The sequence below is a fragment of the Eschrichtius robustus genome, chromosome 1 (genome assembly GCF_028021215.1).
Source record: "Eschrichtius robustus isolate mEscRob2 chromosome 1, mEscRob2.pri, whole genome shotgun sequence".
Classification (NCBI taxonomy): domain Eukaryota; kingdom Metazoa; phylum Chordata; class Mammalia; order Artiodactyla; family Eschrichtiidae; genus Eschrichtius; species Eschrichtius robustus.
In genome coordinates, this window is record NC_090824.1 from 8,637,010 (window position 1) to 8,649,348 (window position 12,339).

General features: G+C 39.6%; 1 protein-coding gene across 2 annotated transcripts in view; it reads left to right on the forward strand.

The window, feature by feature from the left end:
• The first annotated feature begins 96 nt into the window (after positions 1 to 96).
• ATG2B (autophagy related 2B) overlaps positions 97 to 12,339 on the forward strand; it is a 71,790-nt gene continuing 59,547 nt past the window's right edge. For both annotated transcript variants that reach the window (XM_068540932.1, XM_068540941.1), the window contains exons 1-3: positions 97 to 707; positions 7,652 to 7,814; positions 11,601 to 11,753. In XM_068540932.1, coding sequence (XP_068397033.1) covers positions 546 to 707; positions 7,652 to 7,814; positions 11,601 to 11,753 — 478 coding nt within the window. In that variant the 5' untranslated portion in view covers positions 97 to 545. The remainder of the gene's footprint in view (positions 708 to 7,651; positions 7,815 to 11,600; positions 11,754 to 12,339) is intronic.

A 12,339-nucleotide genomic window follows, 5' to 3' on the forward strand; every position in this document is an offset into this window, starting at 1 on the left:
AGCCGGAACTGCCCCCTTCCGGGCCCTTTTCCCCGCCTCCTTCGGCCCCCAGTGTGGCGTCACTTCCGCCTTGCCCGGCTGCGCGCTGGAGTCCGGGTCTCGCGGACGCGCCGGTAGCGTCCCGCAATCGGGAGCGCGCCCCGTGGATGACAACAAATTCGTCGCGCAGCGGCGGTGGAGGTGTCCGCCTCAGCCCCGCCCTCAGGCCCTGCCGTCTCCCCGCGTGATCTCTTGCATCCTCTCTCTGGGCCGACTAGGACCCCCTCGGAAGCCCCCGGGCTTGGGGTGACAGGGACTCCTCCGCGCCTTGTCCCCGCCAGGCCTAGCGCGAGCGGCGCGGCACAGGTGATGGGGTCTCCCTGAGGGATTCCCGGCGCCGAGCGGGCATGGAGGGGCCTCCCCGGGCTTAGGCTTCGCCGCGGCCTGGGCTCGCCGGCCGGGACCTGAGACGCCGCCGCAGCCACAGCTGCGGCCTGGAGCCGGAGCCTGGGCCCCCAGGCCGGAGCCGTCCGCAGCCCCCGCCGGCCCAGCTGCCAGCCCTCGTCATGCCTTGGCCGTTTTCGGAGTCCATCAAGAAGAGGGCCTGTCGGTATCTCCTGCAGAGGTACCTGGGCCACTTTCTGCAGGAGAAGCTGAGCCTGGAGCAGCTCAGTCTGGACCTGTACCAGGGCACCGGCTCCCTCGCCCAAGTTCCCTTGGACAAATGGGTAAGAGCTGCCGGCGGCCTGCCGGGCGGGACTCAGTCTTCTCTTTAGCGCGATTCGAACGAGTGTCATCCAAGATTGGTGACTTTCAGTCCCTCCCTGGGGATTGTTTGGCTCCAGGTGGGGCAGGACTCCGAGAAATGTGTTCAAGTGTCTTGTAATCTGTTTCTAGCAAGTTTGCGCTCCCAAATCACGTGTTCCAGAAACTTAACAGAGGTAATGGAGTCTACCCTGTGGGAATCAGCGGAGTCACTGGTTTGGGGGAGGGGTTGTCTGTGAATCTGGCTGAAAGGGGTCCATGGAAGGAGGTGATCAGTGCTGCCCCTTTGGGGAAGGAGGGGTCGCGGGGTTCTGCGCAAACAAGTCGTATTTCATGGGATGACACTCCGGAAAGATTAAGGATGAGGAGGACCTTTGGGGATGTCAGAATGCCTAGGTATTCATTTATTTACTTGGGGTTGGTTACTTGCACACCGCGGCCTCCGTACAGCGTTTGACATCTGGAAGAAAGTTAGGTGAAGGCCTCCTCTGCCGGTTTGCCTGCTTTTGCTTGATACGGTGTGTAGAAGGCCAGTCGGTGAATGGTGGTGTGGCTCTAATAGTGCTGCTTGGTTGTGCCTGTTTGCTTCACGTGACAGATCGTAACAGCGGGTGTTGCAAAAGCGCTGAAGCTGCAGTGTTCAGACATTTAAAAACTTGTTTTCCGCTTGTCATCCAGAGGTTGTGAGTTCACTCGTCTTAACAGGTGCTTCATGTAGTTGAACCTGCATCTGTATGTTTTCAGTGCATAGTGCATAGTGTTTTACTTCATGTGTATTCAGCCTCGAGTTTGGCAAGAATGGAGTGGCTCTCCCACTTCCCCCAACTCTTTATTTGTTCCACTAGAGTTTGCGGCTTACAGTTTGTGTTGGTTGTACCATTCTAAAGTATTAATATTCTGAAAGCATTCCAACACGGTTTACATTTAGGAAATCATCAATATAGGTAACTTTCCTGTGGTAGCTGGGCAAAACAAAAGGAAACATATTTTTTTCTTGATTTAAGCTGTGTAAAAAGCTTGTGTTTTTTTTTTTATGTAAAAGTATTTTAACAGAGTAGTGACTTCTTTAGCCGTAGAAACCTGAAAAACTCAAATTATGGTGACACCTTACTATGATCATTAAATTAATTTGTACTGGTATAAATAAACATGTAATTTTATCAGCAAGTGGATGACCTAAACTAGGGAGAGTACACAGGATAGTGGGAAAAGCCTTGGCTTGAGTAGCAGAAGGACCTAGTCCCAACCCAGGCTAGCCCATGCTGCCACAGTTAGCCAAGTGACATTGGACATAGTAATTCACCCGAGTTCAGTAAACATTAATGGAGTATCCACTCCATGCCAGGCACTGTGTCAGGGTACTGCATTGCTGTAATTCTTACCAAAAGATAAGGATTCTGATGGGTGTTTTAAAATTCATTGACCCATAAGTCTATCCTTTTGGTACAGTTAATGAATAGACTGTCTCGAAGGAGGAGGGTTGGATATTTATTAACAGTCTTTTTTGGGTTGAATGACTTGGCTGCATTATTCTTTTTTAATTATTATTTATTTATTGAAGTGCAGTTGATTTACAATGTTGTGCGTATGCATTATTCTTTTTTTTTTTTAATTTATTTATTTATTTTTGGCTGCGTTGGGTCTTTGTTGCTGAGCGCGGGCTTTCTCTAGTTGTGGCGAGCGGGGGCTACTCTTTGTTGTGGTGCGTGAGCTTTTCATTGCGGTGGCTTCTCTTGTTGCAGAGCATGGGCACGCGGGCTCAGTAGTTGTGGCTCGCCGGCTCTAGAGCGCAGGCTCAGTAGTTGTGGCGCACGGGCTTAGTTGCTTCGCGGCATGTGGGATCTTCCCGGACCAGGGCTCGAACCCGTGTCTCCTGCATTGGCAGGCGGATTCTTAACCACTGTGCCACCAGGGAAGCCCCTGCATTATTCTTTAATGACTTTTCACATTAACCCTATAAGGTGGGTATTATTATTTCTATTTTACAGATGGAGTTAAATAATTTGCCTCAAGTCACACAGCTAGCAAGTGGTATAGTGAGGATTCAAGTCTAACTCCTAAGCCTGTTATTTCTTTATTAATCACATGGCTTCAAGCCAAGGAAAGAGCAGTTAATGTAACTGAGCATTTGTTTATTTCAGGCACTGTACTAGGCACTGTCATTTACGAGGTTTTATTTAAACTTCATGGGAAATCAGAGGTGGTAATATTTGAATTTTACAGTTTGACTTCAGGATCACTGGAAAAGTAACTTATGGTTGGACTTAATCTGAAGGTTATGTTTTGTTCTGCTTCTTGAAGGTGAGGGATATGCCCAGCCAAAATGATAATGTCAAATAAAGTATCCAGTAAACATTGTCTGTTGCTGGTTTCTTTATTTCATTATAGTGTGCTGTGTTTATGACTAAGATAACTCTTGGTGTGACGTTTAGATACAACTATTTAAACTTCCGATTGCAAATTCAGTTACTTTTTTTTTTTTTTTTTTATAAATAGACTGACACCAAGCATTGTACATGGATGACCACAACAAAAAAATTCAGTTACTTTTGACATTTGATTTGAAGGACTTTCATGACAGAAAAAAAGATACCTCGCAAAGATTCATAGATCCAAATGGGAGAATCCTATTATTGACAACATTCCTAATGTTTCAATTCTCAGTCATCAATTATGCACAGGATTGTGTTGAAATCGCCTGTGAGATTCCCTTCTTCCTTGATCTCAGTCAGTTATTCTTGCTAATTAATTGGGAGATGTTGCATTTATATATATATATATATATATATATATATATATAATTAACTTTAAAACTCCTTTTTAAAAACTTTTTTAAGAAGACTAAATTTACTGAGATAATTTTTCATGTTTTCAAACCTTTGTAACCTGTGTAGATAACGACTTAAAAAAAATAGTGTTTTTAATAGACACTTTTTCAGCAACAAAATCATGTAACATTTCCAAATATAATTTTTCAAAATGTCATCTCCATAGTACAAAAATCCTTTGAAAAGCAGCTACTTTTCTCACTCATTAATAAAGTGGTATCTTTACTTTGAAAAGACAGATTAAGTGTGTTTTGTGTTTTGGAGTATACCTGCTGGGTAGAATGTACTACTGATAGCCATTTGTCATCACATAAAAGGTAGGCATATTTAAAATTCTAATCTTTGTGAAGAAGAAAATTGCTTATTATCTTTAAATTCAACTCCTAAATGTTTGGTCATAAGAAAACCCAGGAAATCAGAAAGTTACTGTCACTTTCTGTCTCTCACAAAGATTCTACTGTTTAAAAGTCTGTTTTTCTTATGTAGACTGTATGCTCAAGTGTCAGTGCACTGAAATGGAACATCCAACCAAAGGTACCACTCTTCACCCTTCCCACTGTGGAACTGCTAGTCTTCTCTTTGTTCCAGTCTGATGTATGGCCTGAGCGAGAGTGCCAATGCCCATTTGTACATTAAGTATAGTACAACTTTTAAATCTGTTTTATCTTTATTTGAATTCTTATGCCTGGGCTTAAACTAATAAGGATGTATTCTTTTCCTAGTTAGTCTTACGGTATCAAAAAGAAAGCGTATAACTTAATGTTTGCTTTTCTTCATCCTGCCAAGCACACCTTGAATTCCTAGTAGCGCTCATCATTGTACTAGGTAGGCACTGTGGAAGACAAAGAACAATAATCAGCATTTATAGAGTGTTTCCTTGGTACCAGGAACCATGTTGGTAGCTTTACATGTTATTTCGTTTACACTCACAATAACCTTAAACTGGTAGTATCGCTATTTTATGGATGAGGAAATTGTGACTCAAGTTAAAAACTTGTCCAAAGCCACCCAGCTAGTAAGTGACCGAGCTACTGTGTTTTAAAGGACTATGTTTTAGAAGACTATTCTTCAAACATGTTTGCCCAGTTTTCTTTAAAAAATTTTTGAAACACTGACATATTCCTTGTACATTTTAAAATTGACTTTAAAATTTTTTCATTATAAGTTTAAATAGTTGTAACGATAATGTAAATACTGATATAATAAAAATATAGTTTTTTTACCCAGTAAGATCTAAATACCTGCCATTATATATTTAAACATGCTTGAACAAGGTCACCATTAATAGTTGGAAATTTAACGTTGTATGTTTTCCCATTGAACTCATATGTCCATCCAACTTCCTCTGCAAAATTTTATTGTAATTTGTATATTTTATGCTTACATCTTTTATTGATCATGCTGTCATTTCTCTATAATAAAAACATGTAACTAAATTGAAATCGATCATACTAAAATTTTTTGTCACAATTCAACTTTCTTTTGCATTAAGTGAATATTTTCTAGTGTAACATTTTAATTTCCATAATGATTTCTTCACTATTTATTCTTTTTTTTGAGTTTTTTAGTGGTTGCTCTCGGGCTTACCATATTGATCTCATCAGTGTCTCCTTCACATAATCATTGGGTTTTAAGTGAATTTTTCCCCTGGATTGTTTTGTTATTACAATTTAAAGGGCAGTTGATCAAAACAATATAAATATATTATACATTTGAATAACTAAACATAAAAACTTATTGGAAATATATTTTTTGATGTTATGGGTGTGTTTCCCCCTCTTCCCTGATTTGTTCATGTATCCATAGATGAATATACTTACAACTAGAATTTGATAGGGTTCAGCATAAATTTCACTCTAAATTTTTAAAATAGTTATAAGCTTGAGAAACACTGATGTCCTAAATAAGTAGATGAGAATTATAGGGATTTTGTAGTAGCAGTATCACTTAGTTCTTTGAATTTCTTTGAATGGCAATGCCAAAAATATGTATAAGGTGGGGAAAGACCAGAAAACTTACTGCTGGTCCTGCCTGAAGATTTTTATATCCTAGGCAGTGCATAAGGGAGGGTTCAGGAAGGGAAAAAGATATGCCTTTTTTGGCTGAGTGGGAGAAGGGAGACTGTACAAGGGAATATGGGAAAAGAGACCCAACATAATGCCAGTGCTTTAAGTACCCTTCTCAGGAAGGTCCATTTTAGGAAAGAATATATTTGGAGATTGGGGATCTGGAATTTTATACCTTAAAACCATCCATGCCCATACTCTTTAGGAAGTCTGTAGGATCACACAAACACCATTGTGAAGAAAGCCTATTAAAATAGTAACTTCCAGTGACTTCCTTGGTGGTCCAGCGGTTAAGACTCTGCGCTTCCACTGCAGGGGGCACGGGTCCCTGGTCGGGGAACTAAGATCCTGCATGCTGTGGTGCAGCCAAAAAAAAAAAAAAATCAAAGTAGTAACCTCCAGTGGTAGAACGTGAGCCAGTCTAGATCTCAATGTTCAGCGTTAGGTTTGTAGACAAAGAATTACAACACTACCCTTATGCAACATAGCATACAGGAAGCACATTACGTGTAGGCTGGCATTTAATAAATTTTTGTTATTTTAATTTAAAAAGTATATTGTCTGTCAAAAAAACCCATTTAATTATTCTACTAACTGTATTTACATCCGTCTTCCTTTTGTTGTAGTTAAAACTTCACTGAAATTGCTGTCAATGGGATCACCTATACCCTAAATGTCACTAAATTCAGTGGACATTTAAAAATCTTTGACTTCTTGTTAGTTCTTGTTGCACTGGACCACTCTTTATGTTGTCTTTCCACAATTTTCTGGGACAAGAGGCTCTCTTGATTTTCTTTCTACTTCTCTGTTTGCTTTTTTTTTTTTTTTTTTACAGTTTACTTTGCAGGTTCCTCTTTCTTAACTTGTTTCTTAAATGTTGGTGTTTATCAGGATTCTGTCCTAGGCCTCTTGTCTTTTTACTCTACATTAGTTCCCAACTGCTGTCTCTCCTCACCCCTGTGGCTTCATTTACCCTCTGTGTTTATAAAGCCCTTCTGTATTATAAGCCCGGATGGCTCTCCTGAGCTCTAGACCTCCTAGCCATCTCCACCTTGATGTCTGCTCAGATATACTCTTTGGAACTGAATTCTTCATCTTCCCCTTCCCCTGTCTCAGTAGATGGCACCCCTATCTAAGCCGTTGCCCAGGCCAGCAACCTGTGAGTCATTCTTCATTCCTTCTTGTCTTTACCCTTCATGATGCCAGTTAATTCTACTTCCTAATATATTTCAAAAATCCATCTTCCTCTAACTTTCCTCATTGTCACTATCCTTGCCAAACCAAACTTTAGTTTCTCTTACTTATAACGTCCTTTCTGCTTGAGTTTCACTTTCCTCCAATACATGCTGTACGTGACAGCAGGAGTGGCTCACTAAAAGTTCTTTCCTCATCATGGCGCCCTTGCTTAAAGTCTTTCACTGGCTTCACATTGCCCTTGAGATAAATTTCAGACTCTTTAACATTAATTACAAGGCTTTTTGGATCCCATTCACCCTTATCTATGTAACCTTATCACTAGTCATCACCCTGGCATGCTACACGAAAGCCTAAAGCAGCTTTTTCCACACCTGCCCCCCACCCCGCCCAAAACTCTTGTATCTCAAATGTGTGTGCTTGTACACTCTGACCTCTGCCTTCTTTGAATCCTACATGCTATTGTCTCTGTCTGGACCACTGTGTCCGATTAACTCCTCAGCCTTCTGGTCTCAGCTTTAAATAGCACTTCCTCACGTGGCCTGCCTTGTATCTCTAGCTTAGGTTCTTTTACACGTTCAAATAGTACAGTGTATTTCCTCTGTCATGCAACTTATCACACTTTAGTTAAATGTGTCTTTTGTGGTAAGCTGTTTTGTCAGCTTAGTGAGGACCAGGAATCATCCTTATCTTGGTCTCTGCTTTCTTTATCCTTAGTGCCTGACACATGTATGAACTTATTTAGCATCTCTGAATAAGTTAACAATTTTAAGTTCTTGTTCTTGTGATTTCAAAATGCACTTTTTTTTTTCTCTTTAGTGTCTCAATGAGATCCTGGAGTCAGCAGATGCGCCTTTAGAAGTCACTGAGGGATTCATACAGTCAATTTCTCTGTCTGTTCCCTGGGGCTCCTTGCTGCAGGATAATTGTGCACTGGAAATGAAAGGGTTAGAACTGGTCTTCCGACCTAGACCTCGCCTAGGTAGGTGTATATTATGTGTTTCTGTTTGTTTCTATTTTTAATTTTCAGAGATTGGGAAAGTAACCTAATTGCGTTAAATTCAGTATTAATTTTGCATTGTATTTGAGATTTTCAGTAGATAAAATATTAGGGCGTGGTCCATGTGGGGGGCGTGTGATTGTATCTTCAGAGTTATTTCTGACTCTATTTACCTACAGGAACTTTAGCATATAGATGATTGGTTTAATTGTTACCAATTTTCTAAAGTGACTTATGCTTTTTTTTTTTTTACTTGAAGTATAGTTGATTTACAATGCTTCAGGTGTACAGCAAAGTGATTGTTATACATATTTATATGTTTATATGTATATATATTATGGTTCAAATTATTTTCCATTATCAATTATTACACAATACTGAATAAAAAGTGACTTATGTTTTAAAGATTCAAAGTACTGTGCCGGAAAGCAAGGAAGTGCTCAAAGATTGATGGAGAAATGTTAAAAGGACACAGGATTGGGCTTGAAGGGGCTCCCGTTGGCCAAATCTGGAAAACTTGGGCATCAAAAAGGATAATGACAATAATGGATTATAACACACTAAATTAAAAAAAACCCTAAGTCCATGTCAATACAAATAAGTAAATAAGTATGTAAGGGGGGCAAGGAGAAGGGAAAGCTCTTCATTGCTACTACTTATAAACATAAAAAAATGATAGGGCTTCCCCGGTGGCGCAGTGGTTGAGAATCCGCCTGCCAATGCAGGGGACACGGGTTCGAGCCCTGGTCTGGGAAGATCCCACATGCCACGGAGCAACTAGACCTGTGAGCCACAACTACTGAGCCTGTGCTCTAGAGCCCGTGAGCCACAACTACTGAGCCTGCGCGTCTGGAGCCTGTGCTCCGCAACAAGAGAGGCCGCGATAGTGAGAGGCCCGTGCACCGCGATGAAGAGTGGCCCCCGCTTGCCGCAACTAGAGAAAGCCCTCGCACAGAAACGAAGACCCAACACAGCCAAAGATAAATAATAAATAAATAATAAATAAATTTAAAAAAAAAATGATAGAATATCCCCATGTTTTCAGCCACCATAGTAAAAATTAATGGTATCAAGATCATCAATGAACGCTGATACCATTCGGTGAAGGGTTGTTGAAAAACTGGGTATTTAGACAGTATCAGAATATCTCCCACTGTTTACATATTATTTGCAGAGGGAAAAAGTTTCTTTTACAGTGCAGAAAATTGACAGTCACCACTGTAACTGAGTGATCAAGCTTAACCTCATCAATAATGGGTTAAACTGACATCATGTGTGTCCTGACTGAGGGACTGAGAAAGACGTGATCACTTATGTATTATTCCTGCTAAAAGTGTTTAATCTGAATCAAATCACGAGGAAGCAGTCAGGCAAATGCAAAATAAGGGAAATTCTATAAACTAACTGGTTGGTACTGTTAAAAAAATGTCGGTGTCATGAAAGACAATGAAGGTAGAGGAACTGTTCAGATCAAAGGAGACTAAAGACACGAATAACTAATTGCACTACATAATTCTCTTTCTCTTTCTTTCTTTCCTATGAAGAGTGTTACTGAGGCAGCTGGGGAAATTTGGGTATTGAATGTATGTAAGATATTGTATCAGTGTTACGTTGCTTGGGTGTGTTAATGGTATTGAGCTTTTGCAGGAGACTGGTCCTGTTCTTAGGAGTTACATGCTGAAGTCATTAGGAGTGAGTGTTATGATGTCTGCAGTTTACCTTCAAATAGTTCAGTGGAAGTTTGAGAGTGTGTATGTAATCTTTTTTTTTTTTTTTCCTGGCTGCACTGGGTCTTTGTTGCGGTGTGTGGGCTCTTCGTTGCGGCGCGCGGACTTCTCTAGGTGTGGCCTGCGGGCTCCAGAGCACGCGGGCTCAGTAGTTGCGGCGTACGGACTCTCTAGGTGTGGCACGTGGGCTTAGTTGCCCCGCAGCATATGGGATCTTAGTTCCCCGACCAGGGATTGAGCCCACGTCCCCTGCATTGGAAGGCGGATTCTTAACCACTGGACCACCAGGGAAGTCTCAGTGTGTGTGTAATCTTGATGAATCTAGGTGTAGGGTATGCAGATGTTCATTGTACACCTCTTTCTTAGGATTGAAAATTTTCAGAAGAAAACTTTGGGAAGGAAAAGATTTAAAGTAGTAGCAAGTCATTGTTTACAAGTATATGCGTGTGGTAGTTTTAATTACACATATGATGTTTTCTGATTTATCAAACATGTATACTGTGCTTCTTGCATGCCAGATACTGTTCTGGGTGGTTTACAAGTACTATCCTTACAGTAGCTCTTTGACATAGATACTTTTAATTATCTCCATTTTGCTGAATAGGAAATTGAAGCGTAAATACTAGGTTTAATAACCTGTCCAAGGTTATAGCTAATTAAATGGAAAAGATGGAATCTGGACCTAGGCAGTCTAGTTCTGGAGCCCCTATTCTTAACCACTGTGCTATGTTGTGTCTTGGATTGTCTACTGCAGAGAGTGTGTGTTTATGTATAAGCTAGTAAAGTCATGATGGTGAATCATCTTAAATTATGAACTTAAATTCTTTCAGTGACAAGTGATGTTTGTAAAGATATATTTGAAGAATTATAATCCCAAGTGCTGCCTGAAACACCAGCGTTTAAGTTATGCTTAGTAAAATTTAGTATTTGTATTTTTAAAATTGGTAATCTATGCATGGAAATTCTTAATAATCTGGTATTTAATTAACAAGAATATTTTATATTTTAACCAAGCTGAGTAGATGTAGTAATACTTTACTAAGGAAAGTCAAACATTTTACCCTTATTTTAAAAATATTTCATTAAAAGGACTTTTAATTTTAGAAGACAATAGTTCTAGTCATCTCTGTCAGTTTGTTTTGAATAACATAAGGAAGTGTGGTGGAATTCTCTCATAAGGGAGGATCTGGAAAGGACTTCTCACAGTTCGTGTGTTCCTTCTCCAAGGATGCTCTTCTGTTTTATCTACATTTATAGTAACCTTCTAAAGCCTAGGTCAACTGCTATCTCTACTTTCCTGTGAATTCCCTCAGCTAGAAGATTTAGTCTCTTCTCTTAGCTATCATAATATTTTCTGTTGACACTCAGTAGTTGGCTATTAATTCTTCTTAATTTTATCTCATTTCTTCTACTATTTTGTAGTCTTTTTGAGGGCAGAATTAATAATTATTTTATTTTTCTTTCTTTTATAGAAGGGTCAGCTAACTATGGCCTGCACACCAAATCTGGTCTGTCATCTGTTTTTGTAAATAAATTTTTATTGGAACATCACCATATATACATATTCATTCATTCATTCATTCATTCTCTCTGGCTGCTTTTGTACTAGAGTGAGAGAGTTGAGTAGTTGTGATAGAGACCATATGGCCCACAAAGCCTAAAATATTTACTGTCTGATCCTTTGCAGGAATTTTGTTGACCCCTGCTCTACAGTATTTTGAACAATACCACTCATATAAAATATCCATTAAATACTTGAATGAATATGTGAATTAATACTTGTCAGATATATATCATGTGTGATGAGAACATGTGTCTCTGGACTTTTTTCTGTGATTTTTTTTTTTTTCCTTCTCAGTTATTATAAGGTGATGTTTAAATCTAAGGAGTAATTTCTAGACTATTGTATCCCTGGGTGACACCATGATGCTGAATATCTCTTGGAGGATTAAGAATTTATCTGTTTGAAATGTGTGATTTTAAGAAATGGCTTTGTTGTAACTGTGAGAAGTTATTTAGGATTAATCTATATTTTCTGCAGCAACTGGTTCTGAGCCTATGTATTGGTCAAGTTTCATGACCAGCAGTATGCAATTGGCAAAAGAATGTCTTAGCCAGAAACTAACAGATGAACAAGGAGAAGGATCCCAGCCTTTTGAAGGACTTGAAAAGTTTGCTGAAACCATTGAAACAGGTTTGGCATTATTGAGTATTTTCAAAAATTTTAGATTTTACTTAGTAGTAAGCCTTGTATAAGAAAAACTCATTTGAGTGATTTTAAAAGAATTGTTATTCTTACTTCAGAACTTTAGAACTGAGGTTATTTTAAAAATTGTACAGTAAATCCCCCACATACAAACCTTCAAGTTGCAAACTTGCAAAGATGTGAATGTGCGTTCACATGTCCAATCACGTGTTAGTTCACATGTCTGGTGTACATTGTCACGTGTGTGCATCCTCTTCAAGTGGTTGTGCTTTTGTGTACTTTACTGCACAGTACTATATAGAGTACAGTAATACAGTATCTTTATTTCAAGCCCAGGATGTCTGGAAGCAAGCATAAAAACAGCAGTGATGTAGCTGGTACTACTACCAGCCCCTGTATGCCAGCTGTTGTGCTGTACTACTGTACTTTTCAACGTACTGTACTGTAAGATTAAAAATGTTTTATTTTTTATGTTTGTTTTTTTATGTATTATTTGTGTGAAAAGTATTATAAACCTATTACAGTACAGTACTATATAGCCGATTGTGTTAGTTGGGTACCTAGGCTAACTTTG